The following is a 14,891-nucleotide window of genomic DNA, read 5'->3' as shown; positions in this document are numbered from 1 at the left end:
CGGCAAATTAGAGAGAGAAATAAATGATCAAATGATTGATTGTGGAGACCGAGGAAAAATAGGCTCGTATACACACATAGACGAACTGCCACCCACACGCACAGTGGGGACCCCACGCGCACACACATACACGCGGGGATTGCTCGTATATACAAACATGTCAAGAAATGACTTTGTTATTACCTGCTTGGATCCCATTAGACCTGTCAGTGCTTCGCTGTGGGTGTGGAGAAAGAAACTTTGATGGGAAGTGTTAAGTGACATTTAAGAAAACCTGACGGCCTTCAAGCTTTAATGTGATCTAATTAACCCGGAGATGAGCAGAGCAGCACTTTTACACTCCGAATCGTCAGGTTGAGAGATATGCGTGAACTACAACCGCTGAAAAGTCTCCCTAACAAATAGCCTCTCTTGACAGTCACCTTTTTTTTTGTATGCATGTCTTTTTTTTGTTCATGCGTCTGTGGAAATGCCCTCGGAATGATGGCAAGCCAGAGAAAATAACACACAGCTCTTTCTATCTCTGAGTTGTGATTTTCTCCTCACTTATTTATGGGCTAATCCGTCTCTGTCCGCCTCAAATCAAATTACACAAAAAACAAATAGAGGAGAGAGCGCATGGAGGCTGACCCCCATCCGCACGGGCCGAGCTGAAATCGGGAACGCACTCTGCCTCATTCCCCGGGCTGACCCGGCCCGAGCCGAACCATCACGCTCAACCGGACAGCAAGAAGGATGAGACCAGCTGGGAGAAAATTGGTGTTTACCTGGGTGCTTCAGAGAGCAGATTACACTTAAATACCACATTGCAGGCTGAAGCTTAAATGCGGCTTTGAGGCAGTGGAGAGTTCAGAGATGTGTGAAATAAAAGAAAGAGGTGGGAGAAATTTAAGCTTCTACCAGCAGAAAGAGATACACAGGTCTGCATCTGTAATGCCTGAACAAGCTGTCCTTGAAAGCACAAACGCTAAAAAAATAATACAGCTTTATCAACATCAACCGGGGGTTTCAGGATCTTTGATATGAACTGAATAAATGCAAGCCCCTCAGAGACGATCTTAACTTTATTTCTACTTTCAGGTGTACAAAAAGAGAGCGGATGACCCAGGGTGAGAGTGAGAGATGCTTGGAGAGAACAGTTCAGTGCTGCGTTTTCACTCAAGTTTACTTTTTGCATGTTGTTTTTCTAACATAAACATTTGACTGACTTGAAACCCTTCAAGTGTGAGAAAATGCTAAAGAAAACAGCGTGTAAACACCAAATTGAGTATTGCATCTTGTTGCGTTTGAATGAACAATTAGGACAATGTTTGGAAAATATACTCAGACAAATCCAATTGCGTCTTAAATAAAATAAATAAATAAAATGTAATGCAAGCCAATATCCTATCTGCCAAAGGGGGAATGGGGAACTTTTATTAAATAATTTACTACTATGGGTTAACTCCTAGTAACATTACTACCTCTGCCGCCTAAATCCCGCATCTACCACCTGCACAGAAATCAACAGTGCAGCTGGGTTGTAACGTATGTTGTCAGATTGAGGTAAAAAAATGTTTCGAGATATAAATATACTATATAATACTGAATATTTCGTCAATTGTGTAAGGTGATAAGCTTCATACAAGATCTGACGAATGGAGAAACATGGACAAAAACTGATTTTTTGTAACTAGATTGGGTTATACAAATCACGAGAGTTTCCCTCAGAAATAACAACTGGCAAATATTTAACAAATTTGTTAAATTTACCAATATACTGGTTTATATGATGGTGTGTCTGACAATTAAAGAGGAAACATGAGGCTTTCTCTAACGATCAGGAAGCCGTGGAGAGTAGCGATTACAGATCATTTTCACAAGACGTTTCAATCCTTAAAAGTATACATAGAGAGAGAGAAAAATTGTTTAAAAAAAAAAAAACAAACAAACAAAAACATACGTATATTAATCATACAATATCTTCTCAACTTGACAAACAAGTCCAATCCCAATTCTACCCCTTAGCCCTTCCCCTTACGGTCCCAATTCTCTTTAACTTAAAGGGCTAAGGGGAAGGGCTAGATAGCCCTTGAAACGGAAATTTTTCAGGCCCACACTCGAAACCAAGGGGTATGAAAATTTCCTAAATTTCCCAGAATGCACATCTACAACGGCAGCATGGCTTCACATGAAAGTAAGGAGATGCACAAATTAGTATTGTTTTGTCATTATTATAAATTTTGACAACAAACAAGCATATGTTTTAATACATTAATAACAGCATTCGAGTTTTACCAACATGCTTAAAAAAACAAAAACGCTAAAATTACTATTAAAAAATATATATATATAAAATCCATGATAATAACTCTTGTATTCGCTTGTTAAGTTGTGACATATCGGTGACACATGAAGTGAAGTTTCATAAACTAATTTCGAGAGGAGCACGTGATATGATTGAGCACGACTGGCTGCTCATCTGTAATCAGAAATAATCAAATCAAAGAGATCCTTGTTTACAATAAAGAAATTTTTTTTTTCCTAATGCTCTCTTTGTTTGGAAGAATCCCCCCTTCCACCCCATCTCCTCCTTTTCCTCCCTATTCCAAGGGGGAGCTCTCGAGACCTACCTGATCTCGGATCTCCAGAGATGCTTATTTGACCGGGCTCAAGTATCTCCGAGCTCAGAGTTCTCTCCCGGGACAGCATGCCAAACCTGCTATAAATGCTAAGCATATCTAAGTGGGAACTCTTGAAATACTGTTTCCGGATACAAGCCGCTACTTAAATGAATTGAAAAAATATTCGTTTATAACCACTTTTTAGTCCTATCAAACATTAAAGTGAATTTGATATAAAATCACAGTGTACACAACAGTCTCTGGACTTGCTGCATCACAAATACCAACATTTTAACACATTATTAAAAAATGAATCACTTTCTGGCCATCTGATATTAGGCATGGCTATATATTGCGATCGTGATTTTCTAAAGTTATACATCGCTTTGTAAACATTTATTATTACCATTTGATGAGTCTCCCCATACAGTTTGATAGAGCGATTGGACCCAGAAGCTGCTTCATGTGACGTCACACTTAAGTGGATAGTAGTCCCACAACATACTTTGACAAATGTCACTCGATGACACTCGAATACCATGTCAGACAGAATAACACTGGGATTAGGCCTAACTAGATAGGGCCACAAAATTTACAGGCGTTTCCTGGGCCAATAACAAAATGAAAGAGTAGCGGGAGATGGGTGTCAAATACAGGAGACTCCTGGGAAAAATGGGAGTGTTGGCAGGAATGGCCAATATACAACTGCACTTATTACATTTACTTCTGTAACATTAATAAGAATCAGCTTATATTCCGTTTAGTTATTTATTTTTGATGACTTTCAGTAGTATTTCTTACTACAAAGCTAGACCTACATTAAAAACTGCTCATTTGCATCTTTGTTCTACTGTTTTTATGCTATTACTTATAATTAGTTAATTTGTTCTTGTTTAACTAATGACTGTAGAGTTTTCTCAGTGAACTTTGGTCAGGTTAGAATTGAACTTTCATGAACTTTCACTGGTTTTTAATGTGATAACCGCCTTACTTATTAGAACACAAGATAGCATGGGTCAAAAACAAAAGAAACTACTTTATTTATTTATTTATTTCATGGCGAGGCAAACATTTTTGGCAGGGCAAGTGAAAAATCGCAACCATTGGCTTGACCGGGTTACAGTAGGAAACAAATATAATCCTTGTACTTTAAAAAAGGCAAGTTTAATCAAAGGAAAAAGCCATTGACAGAACATAAAGGCGCTCAGTTTCCAGCATTATCAGAGCTCCACAGCTGTCAGAATGTAGCCTACATAATACAGCCCAAGCCGCTTACAGACAAAAGGCCAAGGTGGCTTGTCAAACAACAGTCGAGATGCCCCCACAGTCGGTGTTTTAGAAAAGACAAGCTCTGATTACAATATAATTGTTAGCAAGCATTGACAGCATCTTGTATGGCAGCGTGTGGGCTGCACAAAACCATGCAGCGCCTCACTGCCCCCACGGCTGCAAGCCGCTGCTGACAATGCCGATGGTGTTTATGACACTTAAAGGGGGAAACATGAGGCTTTCTGTAGCAATCAGGAAGTTGTGGAGTTCGGTGGGCGGGATCAGAGAAATTCTATATTTGCTTAGTTCAACATGCAGCGATTATGGATCATTTTTAAAAGATGTTCAGCATCGTAAATCCTCCTTCTCACAGTATTTCCTGTAATAGTTTCTCTTCTGGAGAAAGTCGTATTTGTTTTATTTCGGCTGGAATAAAAGCAGTCTTTAGTTAAAAAAAAAAACATTTTAAAGGTTAATATTATTAGCCCCCTTAAGCAATTTAGTTTTCGATTGTTTACAGAAGAAACCACTGTTATATAATAATATATAACCCTATTCACCCTAACCTAGTTAAACCTTTAAATGTCATTTTAAGTTGAATACTAGTATCTTGAAAAACATCAAGTAAAATATTATTTACTGTCATCATGGCAAAGATAAAAGAAATCTGTCATTAGAAACGAGTCATTAATACTATTTTGAATAGAAATGTGTTGAAAAAATCCTCTCTCCACTAAACAGAAATTGGGGAAATATAGAGAGGGGCTAATAATTCAGGAGGGATAATAAAGATTGACGTCTATGTCATGATGAACGGCTTAAGAAGCATTTGTTAAGGATGTTTCTAGAATAGAACCACTAACACAGTTTGTTTACCGCCAGAAGCTAATGACGAAACAAGAAATCTAGTTGGTTATTAGCCCCTTGAAGCACTTTTTTTTAGATTGTCTACAGAACAATCATTATACAGTAATTTTCCTATTTACCCTAACCCACCTAGATAACCTAATTAACCTAGTTAACCCTTTAAATGTCACTTTAAGCTGTATAGAAGTGTCTTGAAAAATATCTAGTCAAATATTATTTACTGTCATCATGGCAAAGACAAAATAAATCAGTTATTAGAAATGAGTTATTAAAACTATCATGTTTAGAAATGTGCTGAAAAACTCTTCTCTACATTAAACAGAAATTGGGAAAAAAAATAAACAGGGGGGCTAATAATTCAGGGAGGCTAATAATTCTAACTTCAACTGTACACATATTTTCATTAGCATAACTTTAAAAGAGACAATATTTAAAAACTATAATAAACTAAAAGCACAACACACATTTATGCATAAATACACAGAGAACTTTTAAACAGATGTTATTGTAATGATGTAAGAAAGATAAACCATATTGGTAAATAGAGTTAACTAGATAGAGAAAATAGAGTTTTACTTTTGTTAAAAAGTGGTTGAACCGATTGGGTAGATTTACACAGACAAAGGAAAATTAAGACCTGCTTAAAAGTATTCAAGACCAACATCACCATATTTCAGTGAATTTATGGGCTCTATTTTAATGATCTAAGCTTAAAGTCTAAAGTGTCTGGCGCAAAAGCATTAAGAGTGCGTCTGAATCCACTTTTGCTATTTTAAGTTCTGTACCCCGGCACATGGTTGAACAGGGCTGTGCTTATTCTCTTAACGAGTTATGGGTGTGTTTTGAGCATAATGTGCATTAAAACTATCAGAGTCTCATCTCACATTCCCTTTAAGAGTTAGTTGCATAGCTCCATGGCGCATTTGCTATTTACAATCCGAACTTTGTAAGAGGAAAACTGAACGCTTCACTAGCGAGAAAACAGTTAAACAGAGCATCTGCATCGAGGCTAAAGAACGAGCCTCCTCCATTCGGCCTCTTTACTTTCTCCTTATTTTACTCCTTTACTTTAATGGATGAGGAAATGATGGAAACTCACTTCACTGAAGACATCCATTAGCCGACATATTTAATTTTGTTTGTTAAGCGCAAAGATTTGTTTCAAAACTATTTCTAAATTCAGTTCTAATTCCCAGCAAACAAATTAATAAAAAATAATAACAAAGTATGGTCAAAAAACTGAGTTATATCCAAACATGTCCTATTCTTATGCCCCATATGATGATGCATAAGTCTTCAAAACCCGACAGGTGGACAAATCTAAACTTGTTTTTATTCAAATAAATATAAATATGCAAATAACAAATTAAATCTGCTAATAATAATATATTTTTGTAAAATAATACTTGTATTTAAAAAAATTGTCCATTTGCAAAGATATTTGTGTATTGCTGTACATCCTGTGTGTTTTAAGCAATGTGTAAAGTTTGGACCTGCATATGCACATAACTAATGCACTCTACAATGGACTTCAAACCAGCTTTTAGTTGGTCAATGGCGCAGTCTATTTAAGTTCCTGAAAATAGCAATGCACCAACAATGCGCCTTAACACACCTCCTTTTTAGACCGGCACACTCATGAGTCCACAAAGAGGCACAAATGGATTAGCTGTTTAAACAACGTGGCGCAAAATGTGAAAATTACAGTTGCACTAGTCTGAAAATAGCAACAAATCGCACCAAACACATCTTGCACCTTATTGTGCCGAGTATATAATAGGGCTCTAAGACTTTAAGGCCTATTTCCAGACCTCTCTCATTCACTGAACTACAATGACTTCTGCTGCTGAGAAACCTGGAAATGTGAAAAAAAGTCTATTGAAATGTGTGGTGAAGTGAGAGTAAAACTGAAAGTAAAACAATTTTGCACTTGTTTCAGCGACCGCTCTTGAGTCTCTTTGAGCCGGTCTGCCCGAGGGTCTCTTTCACGGGGTCCTTGGCTGCTCCTTGTTTGGTGAGAGCTATAAGTGGAGTCTGGGCCAAGCGTGAATGAGATTGTCCCCGTCGCTGCGGGGGGAAAGATCCGCCGCTCCCCCTCACTGCTGGGGAGGCAGCGGGGCCGCGACGCAGATAAAGGGATCAGATGAAGGGTGTCAGATCGCATCGACTTTTCCTCCGCTTCTGTTTCCCTGGCCACAGCACCGCGATTCAACTGTCAAGAGATGCTAAATAAACCTGCCGTTCATTTGTAACACAAGAGTTGGCCATGGTTAACAAAGCGTCCCCGGGGACTGGTACAAACACAAGACTCACCTGATAGCAATCTCTACTCGCCAGACAAACAGCTTCTCTGACGGAGAGAATAAATAACTGTTCCTTAGACAAGTCTCTCGCTTGGCCAGTTGGAAGAAGGTTAATGTCATGTACTCTATACTGGTAAATGCTTTTAGTACTGTAAGATTATTTATGTTTAACATCAAACCTGTGTTTTTTTTATCAGCAATGTACAGTAAAATTACAGCAAAAAATGTAAAAATGTTAAATATTTTTACTATTTAAAACACTTTTTATATTTAAATATATATATTAAATATATATAATAAATTATATATTAAAAATATATTATAAAATGAAATTTTCATTCATTCATTCATTTTTAGCTTAGTCCCTTTATTAATCTGGGGTCACCACAGCGGAGTGAACCACCAACTTATCCAGCATATGTTTTACACAGCGGATGCTCTTCCAGCTGCAACCCAACACTGGGAAATACCCATACACTCTTGCATTCACACACATACACTACGGACAATTTAGTTTATTCAATCCATCTATAGCGCACGTGTTTGGACTGTGGGGGAAACCGGAGCACCCGGAGGAAACCCACGCTAACGTGGAGAGAACATGCAAACTTCACACAGAAATGCCAACTGACCCATCTGGGGCTTGAACCAGCAACCTTCTTGCTGTGAGGCGATCGTGCTACCCACTGTGCCACCATGACGCTCAAAATGTAATTTATTACTGTCATTTCAAAGCTGAATTTTTAGCATCATTACTGTAGTCACATGATCCTTCAGAAATTATTTTATTATGCTGATTTGATGTTCATGAAATGTTTATTACTATTATTATTATTGCTGTTGTTTTTATTATTATGATCAATATCATTATTTATTAACATGTGAGTCATCTTTTACTGGACTCTTCCATGACAAGAAATACGCAAAGATCAGCATTTATCTGAATAAAAAATATTTTGTAACATTATACGCTAAACATTCAAAAGCTTAGAGACCATTTAATTAATTAATTAAATAATTTATTCATTTATTTATTTATTTATTTATTTATTTATTTATTTTTTTTTTATTTATTTATTTATTTATTTATTTATTATTGATTATGCAATAGTCACATCATAGAATCTGCAATGTTGAGCAGTGATTAGAATTCACCAGGAAACCGTTCTGAACACAAGCTTAACACTACTACAGTGAACAAATGGATTTTAAGGCTGAATGAATCTTGCATTTTTTTAAGATTAAGGGTGCTTTCACATCTGTGGTTTGGTTCATTTGGTCAGACCAAGAGCAACAAATGATACATTGTAGCATTTTTCTGCCATTTTTGGGTCACACCACACTGACTGCTTTGGTCCGAACCAGTTAAAAAGAACCAAAATTCAGTCATGTGACAAAATCCACATCCCTCATTGGCCAGATGTAATTGAACGTATTTCCTAATCTGCTTTTCGATTGGTCAGAATTAACTTGCAGGAAAATGCCAATGGAACTCCTGCAAGTAAACAAACCGGCAGACACGAAATGTGTTTTTACTATGGAGGGATGACTGCGTTGGCTGATTGTATCCCTGGTCATAGTATACTATATACAGTAGTTTGTATACATCACTTTAGACAAACTATACATTTCAAGAATGAACCACGGCTGCGGCTGGAAAACAATGTTAATGCATTACAAACGGCGAATGTGCATCGCAAGTCACTTCAGGAGAAGGTGTGAATTCATTTAGCTAAACTGTGACGTGGTCATCTTCTGGAAATTTTACCAATGATCCATCAGGTAATGTTTCCCCCTCTCTCTCTCTGTTTAAAATTGGTGGTAAACCACTGTCAAATAATATTTTTCCTCCACACCGCATAAGATCTGACAGCGCATCGGACTACAGCAGCTGGATTAGTCCAAAAAGGTGCAGTACTTTTTGCGGTTGGGTCTGTTTTAGTTCGGATCATGTTTTCACGTTTGAAAGCGTTCTCGGTACTCTTTTTTGGTCTGCTTTTGGTGCACACTGAAGTGCGATTGCTACATTCACACCTGCCCAAAGGATCTGTGCCAAGAGGGAAAACAAACTCTAGTGCGATTCGACAGAAGTAAATAAAGCAGGTGTGAAAACACACTAAAAGAAATTTTTAATTACAATTAATACTATAGTGTTGTTTTAATTCAATGTTTATTACATCACTATTTGACATTTTACCTCAATACTTGAGAATATCCCCCAAAAAAGGCTTTGATTATCTTCGTTCTATTGTATTTATTTATGTTTGTTTTGTTTATTATAAAGTTTAGAATAAACACACTCCCTACAAAATAATCACAATGTAAAATTATGAAGTCTTTCCAAATAAAGTTATTTCAAGAGTTATATCTTATAAAAATGACATTAATATTGAAATATATTGCAGAATAACTCCATATTGCAATGTTGTTTTTGTTCAATATCAGCTAATTTATTCATTCATTCTTCATTCATTTTGGGGGGAGTAAAAGAAATTACAAAAGTTAATCATTTTGTTAGCAAGCATGTTTCAAATTGATCAAAACTGTTCAACATAATAATAATAATAATAACAATAATAATAATAATAATAATGACTTCAGTCACATGATCCTTCGAAAATGTTATATGCTACTCAAAAACATTAATATAATAATAATAATAAAAATTAATTATTATTATTATTATTATTATTATTATTATTATATTAATGTTTTTGAGTAGCATATAACATTTCCGAAGGATCATGTGACTGAAGTAATGTTGCTAAAAATTCAGATTTTAAATTACATGAATAAAATACATTTTCAAATATATTCAAATAAAGAACAGTTATTTTAAATAGTAAAATTATTTCATATTTTTACTGTTTTTGCTATTCTTTTAGATCAAATATGGTAGTTTGTATGGTAGTATGGTAGACCTGTAGTGTATTTTCTATAAACTGTGCACAAAATGCTTCTCTTTTCGAGCTAAGATGCTGTAAGGACACACAAACTTGAAGCATGGATGAGAGCAGGACGGGGGGGCTGCAGTATATCATCAGTGTGTAAACTCGAAGTTCTGAGCTACTGAAGTGCAACACCGTGTGCATATGGCGTAAACACAACTCTGCAGCAAAAAATCCTGTCAGTGTTTCCTCTCAGGTCATAAAAAATGATTTTCAGAGTGATGGCAAAGCACTCCCTCTCAAGACTCACACGAGGGAGGTGAAGAAAAAAAAAGAAGAAGAAAGAAACAGCCCTGCGAGGCTTAACATCTCGGCACACAGACTCATAAAAAGCCGTAATAAACCAGAAAGCCTCTTGAGATTTGATGTTCATTCGTTCAAGTGTGCATGTGGGAGCCATACCGGAGGCTTTATTGCCAGTTTCAGATTCAAATGAGGAGTTTGGCCCATGCTGGACCTTGAATGCGTGCGTTCAGGGGTTCGTCTTCGGGTTATTTCAAGCTCACACAATCAAATAACACACAGTCTCAGATGACGGGTGAAGGGAGCAGAAGTCATGGCATTTTAAATGAAAATGAGTGTAGGGCTGTGATCTCTGCTGTTATATGCACCCTAAAACCTTAAATCACCAGGGATGAAGGAAACTAAGGGCTCTAAAATCAACAAAACTTTCACATGCACGTTTAATCTCTTTCTATTAGAATTTTAGAAAACCAAATATTTACAAATTAAATAATGTACAATGTGCAAATTATTTAGTGGAGGGGTCATAATCTGAATTTCAGTCAGAGAAATTTTTAATTATTCATAAATTAAGAATTTAAAAATGCATAAATTAAGCAATTATGCTTTATGGAAAAGTTTTTATGATAATAATAGCATTACTATTTGTTAATATTATTATTACTAAAACAATCTTTTTTTTTTTTGTATGGGTTACCTGTTCAGGTACTGCAAATTCTGTGTAAAAATATTTATTGATCGCCAAATATGAGCTTAGATTAACTTGTAAAGTAACTATATACATAATTTATGTAAAAATATACAATTAAAATAAAGTTTTAGTTTAAAGACACATTTATATGCGTTATAAGTTCTCTGACTGATGCAATGCAAGTCTTAATTAGGGAAATTAGACCTCCCAAAACAATCTCCCGTAAATCCCACACTAGTCATTAAAAATCAATCACGCAATCATGACCAACAGACATTAAATATACAGAAAAGTTGCGGAGAGATGATTACAGTGTCGAGAACAATGAATATGTGTTTGCCATATCTGAAACGCAACCAAATGTGTACTGTACAAACCTATAACAAGCACCTGAAAGCACCACAAACAAACACCGCATCCTCCGAAAACCACAAAACAGGTAGCATTGCGAAATAGGCAGAGGATGATTTACAATAAACCAATCCTGGATATCACGTTGACAGGCACCGAGCGCACTTTTCCTTGCGCTGACAGGTGAATGAATAGCTATAATGCTCAGAAATATCTGTACACAGGAATTAAATAAATAAAAACTCACATACCGAACCCAAGCAGCCCGGAGATCAGCAACAGCAGCAGCATCCCGGAGCACATCACTGGAGTCCTTGTTTGGATCTCTTCAGTAAATGTGATGCTTTACTGAGGCGATGATGTGCGCTCACTGCGGTCCTCCAAAGTTAGGAGCGCTGATTTCTTCCAAATAATCGACCTGCTCTTTGTGGCGAATCTTTCCTGCTTTTTAAATTCTCTTTTTTTTCTTCTTCTGGTACTGATATAGTGGTTAAATGAAGCTTAGAGACGCTGCTTCTGGAGCTCCGAGTGTCGAATTCGGCGCGCGTTCTTTCGGTCTGCCGCTCAGAGCGCATCAGAGTCCGGCTTACTCGCTGTCCGCTCCATGCTCTCTCTCTCACTCTCTCAGCCGCGGATGAGGCAGTGCTGAACGGCTTCGCTCCTCCTTCCTCCGTCTCCTCCTCCCCGATGCTTTCACAAAGAGTCTGATACAAGTCAGCTGCACACTATATGACTTAACCAATTAAATATTCTCCGTTTAGAAAGGGAGTTGAACGGTTTGCAAACAGCGTCGTCAAAACGCAGAGCGACACAGTGAAACCGTTCTGTGGTAACGTTAGATACACAGGTAAATATCTACATATTTATTACAGAAGCTGGTCTGTATTTTCAGTTTTGGGCTTCAGCTTCTTGTTGTTGCAGTTAAATGTTGAGGATTGTTCATCTTAGCCTACAAACTATATTAAAAACGGCGTTCGTTGGGGTAACACACCAACACCACCCTTTCCTATTGTATGATTGTTAAGATTTGAACTGTTTACAGGGACACAAATAATCCAATTTTAATAATATGTAATACTTTGATTAAGAGTCAACATGTCAACAGCGTCAACAGCGATTTTTAAAATCAATTTAATCTGATTTAAGGTCATAAACTAAACAGAAATTGAATTAAGACGTGGCCTATTTTAGTAGCATTATTGAAGTGCAGTACACTGAAAAAAATTATTCCTTGGATTTACTCAATTTTTTTACGTTAAGTGGTTGTAAACAATTGATTTGGGCTGAATTTAAAAAAACAAATTAAGTTGAACATTGCTCAGTTTAATTAGTTTGTTTAAATTCAACACAAATAAATTGTTTGCAACAGTTTTGCATGCAACACTTTTTTCAGTGTATTCAGACATGTAAACACCGCAAGCACCGCAAAACTAGGTAAAGTCTAGATTGGATACGTGGCTGGCCGGAAGTGCGATATGCACATCAATATAGCAGCATTTTTATGACACTGTACAACAATAATTAATATACTGCTACAGTTGGGTTTAGGGTTGGGGTGGGTAGACGTTAATAAAATACAATTAATTGAAAATTTTATAAATATAAACAATTCTCGCTAACTGCCAGCCTCAACGGTATCTGATGTAGCAACAACCCTAAACATTACCTTCGTGTAAGAGTTTCGCCTCATTTTGCGACAGGATAGTCTATATCAGGGATCACCAAACTTGTTCCTGGAGGTCCGGTTTCCTGCAGATTTTAGCTCCAACCCTAATCAAACACACCTGAAGAAGCTAATCAAGGTATACTTGAAACACCCAGGTGTGTTGAGGCAAGTTGGATCTAAACCCAGCTGGGCACCGGACCTCCAGTTTGACACCATTCTCTCCACGTGTATCCAGTCAATGAAGGCCAACAGACAACTGCATCATGAAATGCTGACATTTTTTTTCCTATATGGCTTGCAGTATCAAATTCTATTAAAACAACAACAATCGTCCAGCAGTTACCTCAGTTTGTCAAGGAGGGGCAGCATTTTTTTTTTTTTTGTCATGGACATCACAATTACACTGGACAACCAAATGCATTTGTTTAAGTGTTTTAGCAAACTTGCTCATTCTCAACACCTGTCCACACAATGAAATGCTCCTGAATGAAAGTAAAACTGCAGTTAAAGTCAAGAATTTGAAAGTGAAACTCCAGAGGAAATGCGGATAGCGTGATGACGCAATGACATCAATAGAATTATGTGCTACAACATGTAAAACGAGATCAGGAATGGAACATTCAAAAAGAAACTTACTGTATGTAAAAACCTTAGTCATATTATTGTCTTATTCAAAATAAGGCAAATAATTTGATTACTGATGTCCATGTAAACAGTCACAGACAAAAATGATTCAGTGGATTTGCTAAGTTGTTTTAAGGTAGCCTAACTGGTTGTAAACAATTTATATGGGCTGAATTTAAACAAACATATTAAGTTAAACATTACTAAATGTTCATTACTAATTTGTTCATTTAAATTCAGCCGTTATACATTGAGTGCAAAAAAATTATCTTAAAAAAAAAATAGTAAATCCAATGATTTTTTTTAGTGAACATAGTAAGGTTGTTCAAACCTAATTAGTTATAATAAGAAAAAAATAATAGTTGTAGGGTTAAAAATGTTTTACAAGTTCCCCAAACGGAAAGATAATGCATGTTACTGTCTTGGGTCATTTATTAGCTCTTAAAAAAATTATTTACAATGTCTATTTTATGAACCTGTGCAAGTTAATCCACTGAAAAAAAAAGTTTGTTTTGATAATCTTCAGACAAAGTTTGACCATCTGCTTCTGTGTTTGGAGAGGCAACTTTAATGACTGCTTCAGCCACAATATTCCTAACCTTTAGTTTGCTATGAGGGAATGTGGCGCAAAAAAAAACCCTGCCCCTACTTAATATTCAGTTGTAAATACAGTACCTAAGGGGCGTCACGGTGGTGCAGTGGGTAGCACAATCTCCTCACAGCAAGAAGGTCATTGGTTCAAGCCCTGGCTAAGTCAGTTGGCATTTCTGTCTGGAGTTTGCTTGTTCTCCCTGTGTTGGCGTGGGTTTCCTCCGGTTTCCCCCATCGTCCAAAGGTATGCGGAATGGGTGAATTGGGTAAGCTAAATTGTCAGTAGTGTATGTGTGTGAATAAATGTAAGAGTGTATGAGTGTTTCCCAGAGATGGGTTGCAGCTGGATGGGCATCCGCTGCATAAAAACATATGCTGGATAAGTTGGTGGTTCATTCCACTGTGGCAACCCCTAATTAATAAAGTGACTAAGCCAATAAGAAAATGAATGAATGAAACTGTACCTAAGATTTTCGAAACTACACGGAGATGGAAATCTGTGTATTACTACAGAAAAAACGTATGGCTAAGATGGATTCCACAAGGCACCTCAGTCAATCACGTAATGACATTAATGTCACTGGTCAGCGTTCACAGTTGACAAACCTACTGACGCAACATTCTCTACACTTCTTTTAAAAAATTAAATTTGTCGGCGCCAGTGGTGTAGTGGTTACTGCGTTGACACATGCAGTCCGGTGCTCACGGCGGCTCGAGTTCGATTCCGCCTCGCGG

The 14,891-nt window shown here is 36.9% G+C and overlaps 1 protein-coding gene across 1 annotated transcript in view; it reads right to left on the bottom strand.

Moving 5' to 3' along the window:
- The window catches only part of kirrel3a (kirre like nephrin family adhesion molecule 3a), a 366,127-nt gene extending 354,266 nt beyond the window's left edge, over positions 1-11,861 (bottom strand). Inside the window, exon 1 of the mRNA XM_056467134.1 lies at positions 11,527-11,861. Coding sequence (XP_056323109.1) covers positions 11,527-11,578 — 52 coding nt within the window. The 5' untranslated portion in view covers positions 11,579-11,861. The remainder of the gene's footprint in view (positions 1-11,526) is intronic.
- Between the last annotated feature and the right edge of the window lie 3,030 nt (positions 11,862-14,891).

This window comes from Danio aesculapii, chromosome 10 (assembly GCF_903798145.1).
Source record: "Danio aesculapii chromosome 10, fDanAes4.1, whole genome shotgun sequence".
Lineage (NCBI taxonomy): Eukaryota > Metazoa > Chordata > Actinopteri > Cypriniformes > Danionidae > Danio > Danio aesculapii.
The sequence above is the reverse complement of the archived record's forward strand: the minus strand, read 5'-3'. Positions and strand labels throughout refer to the sequence as shown.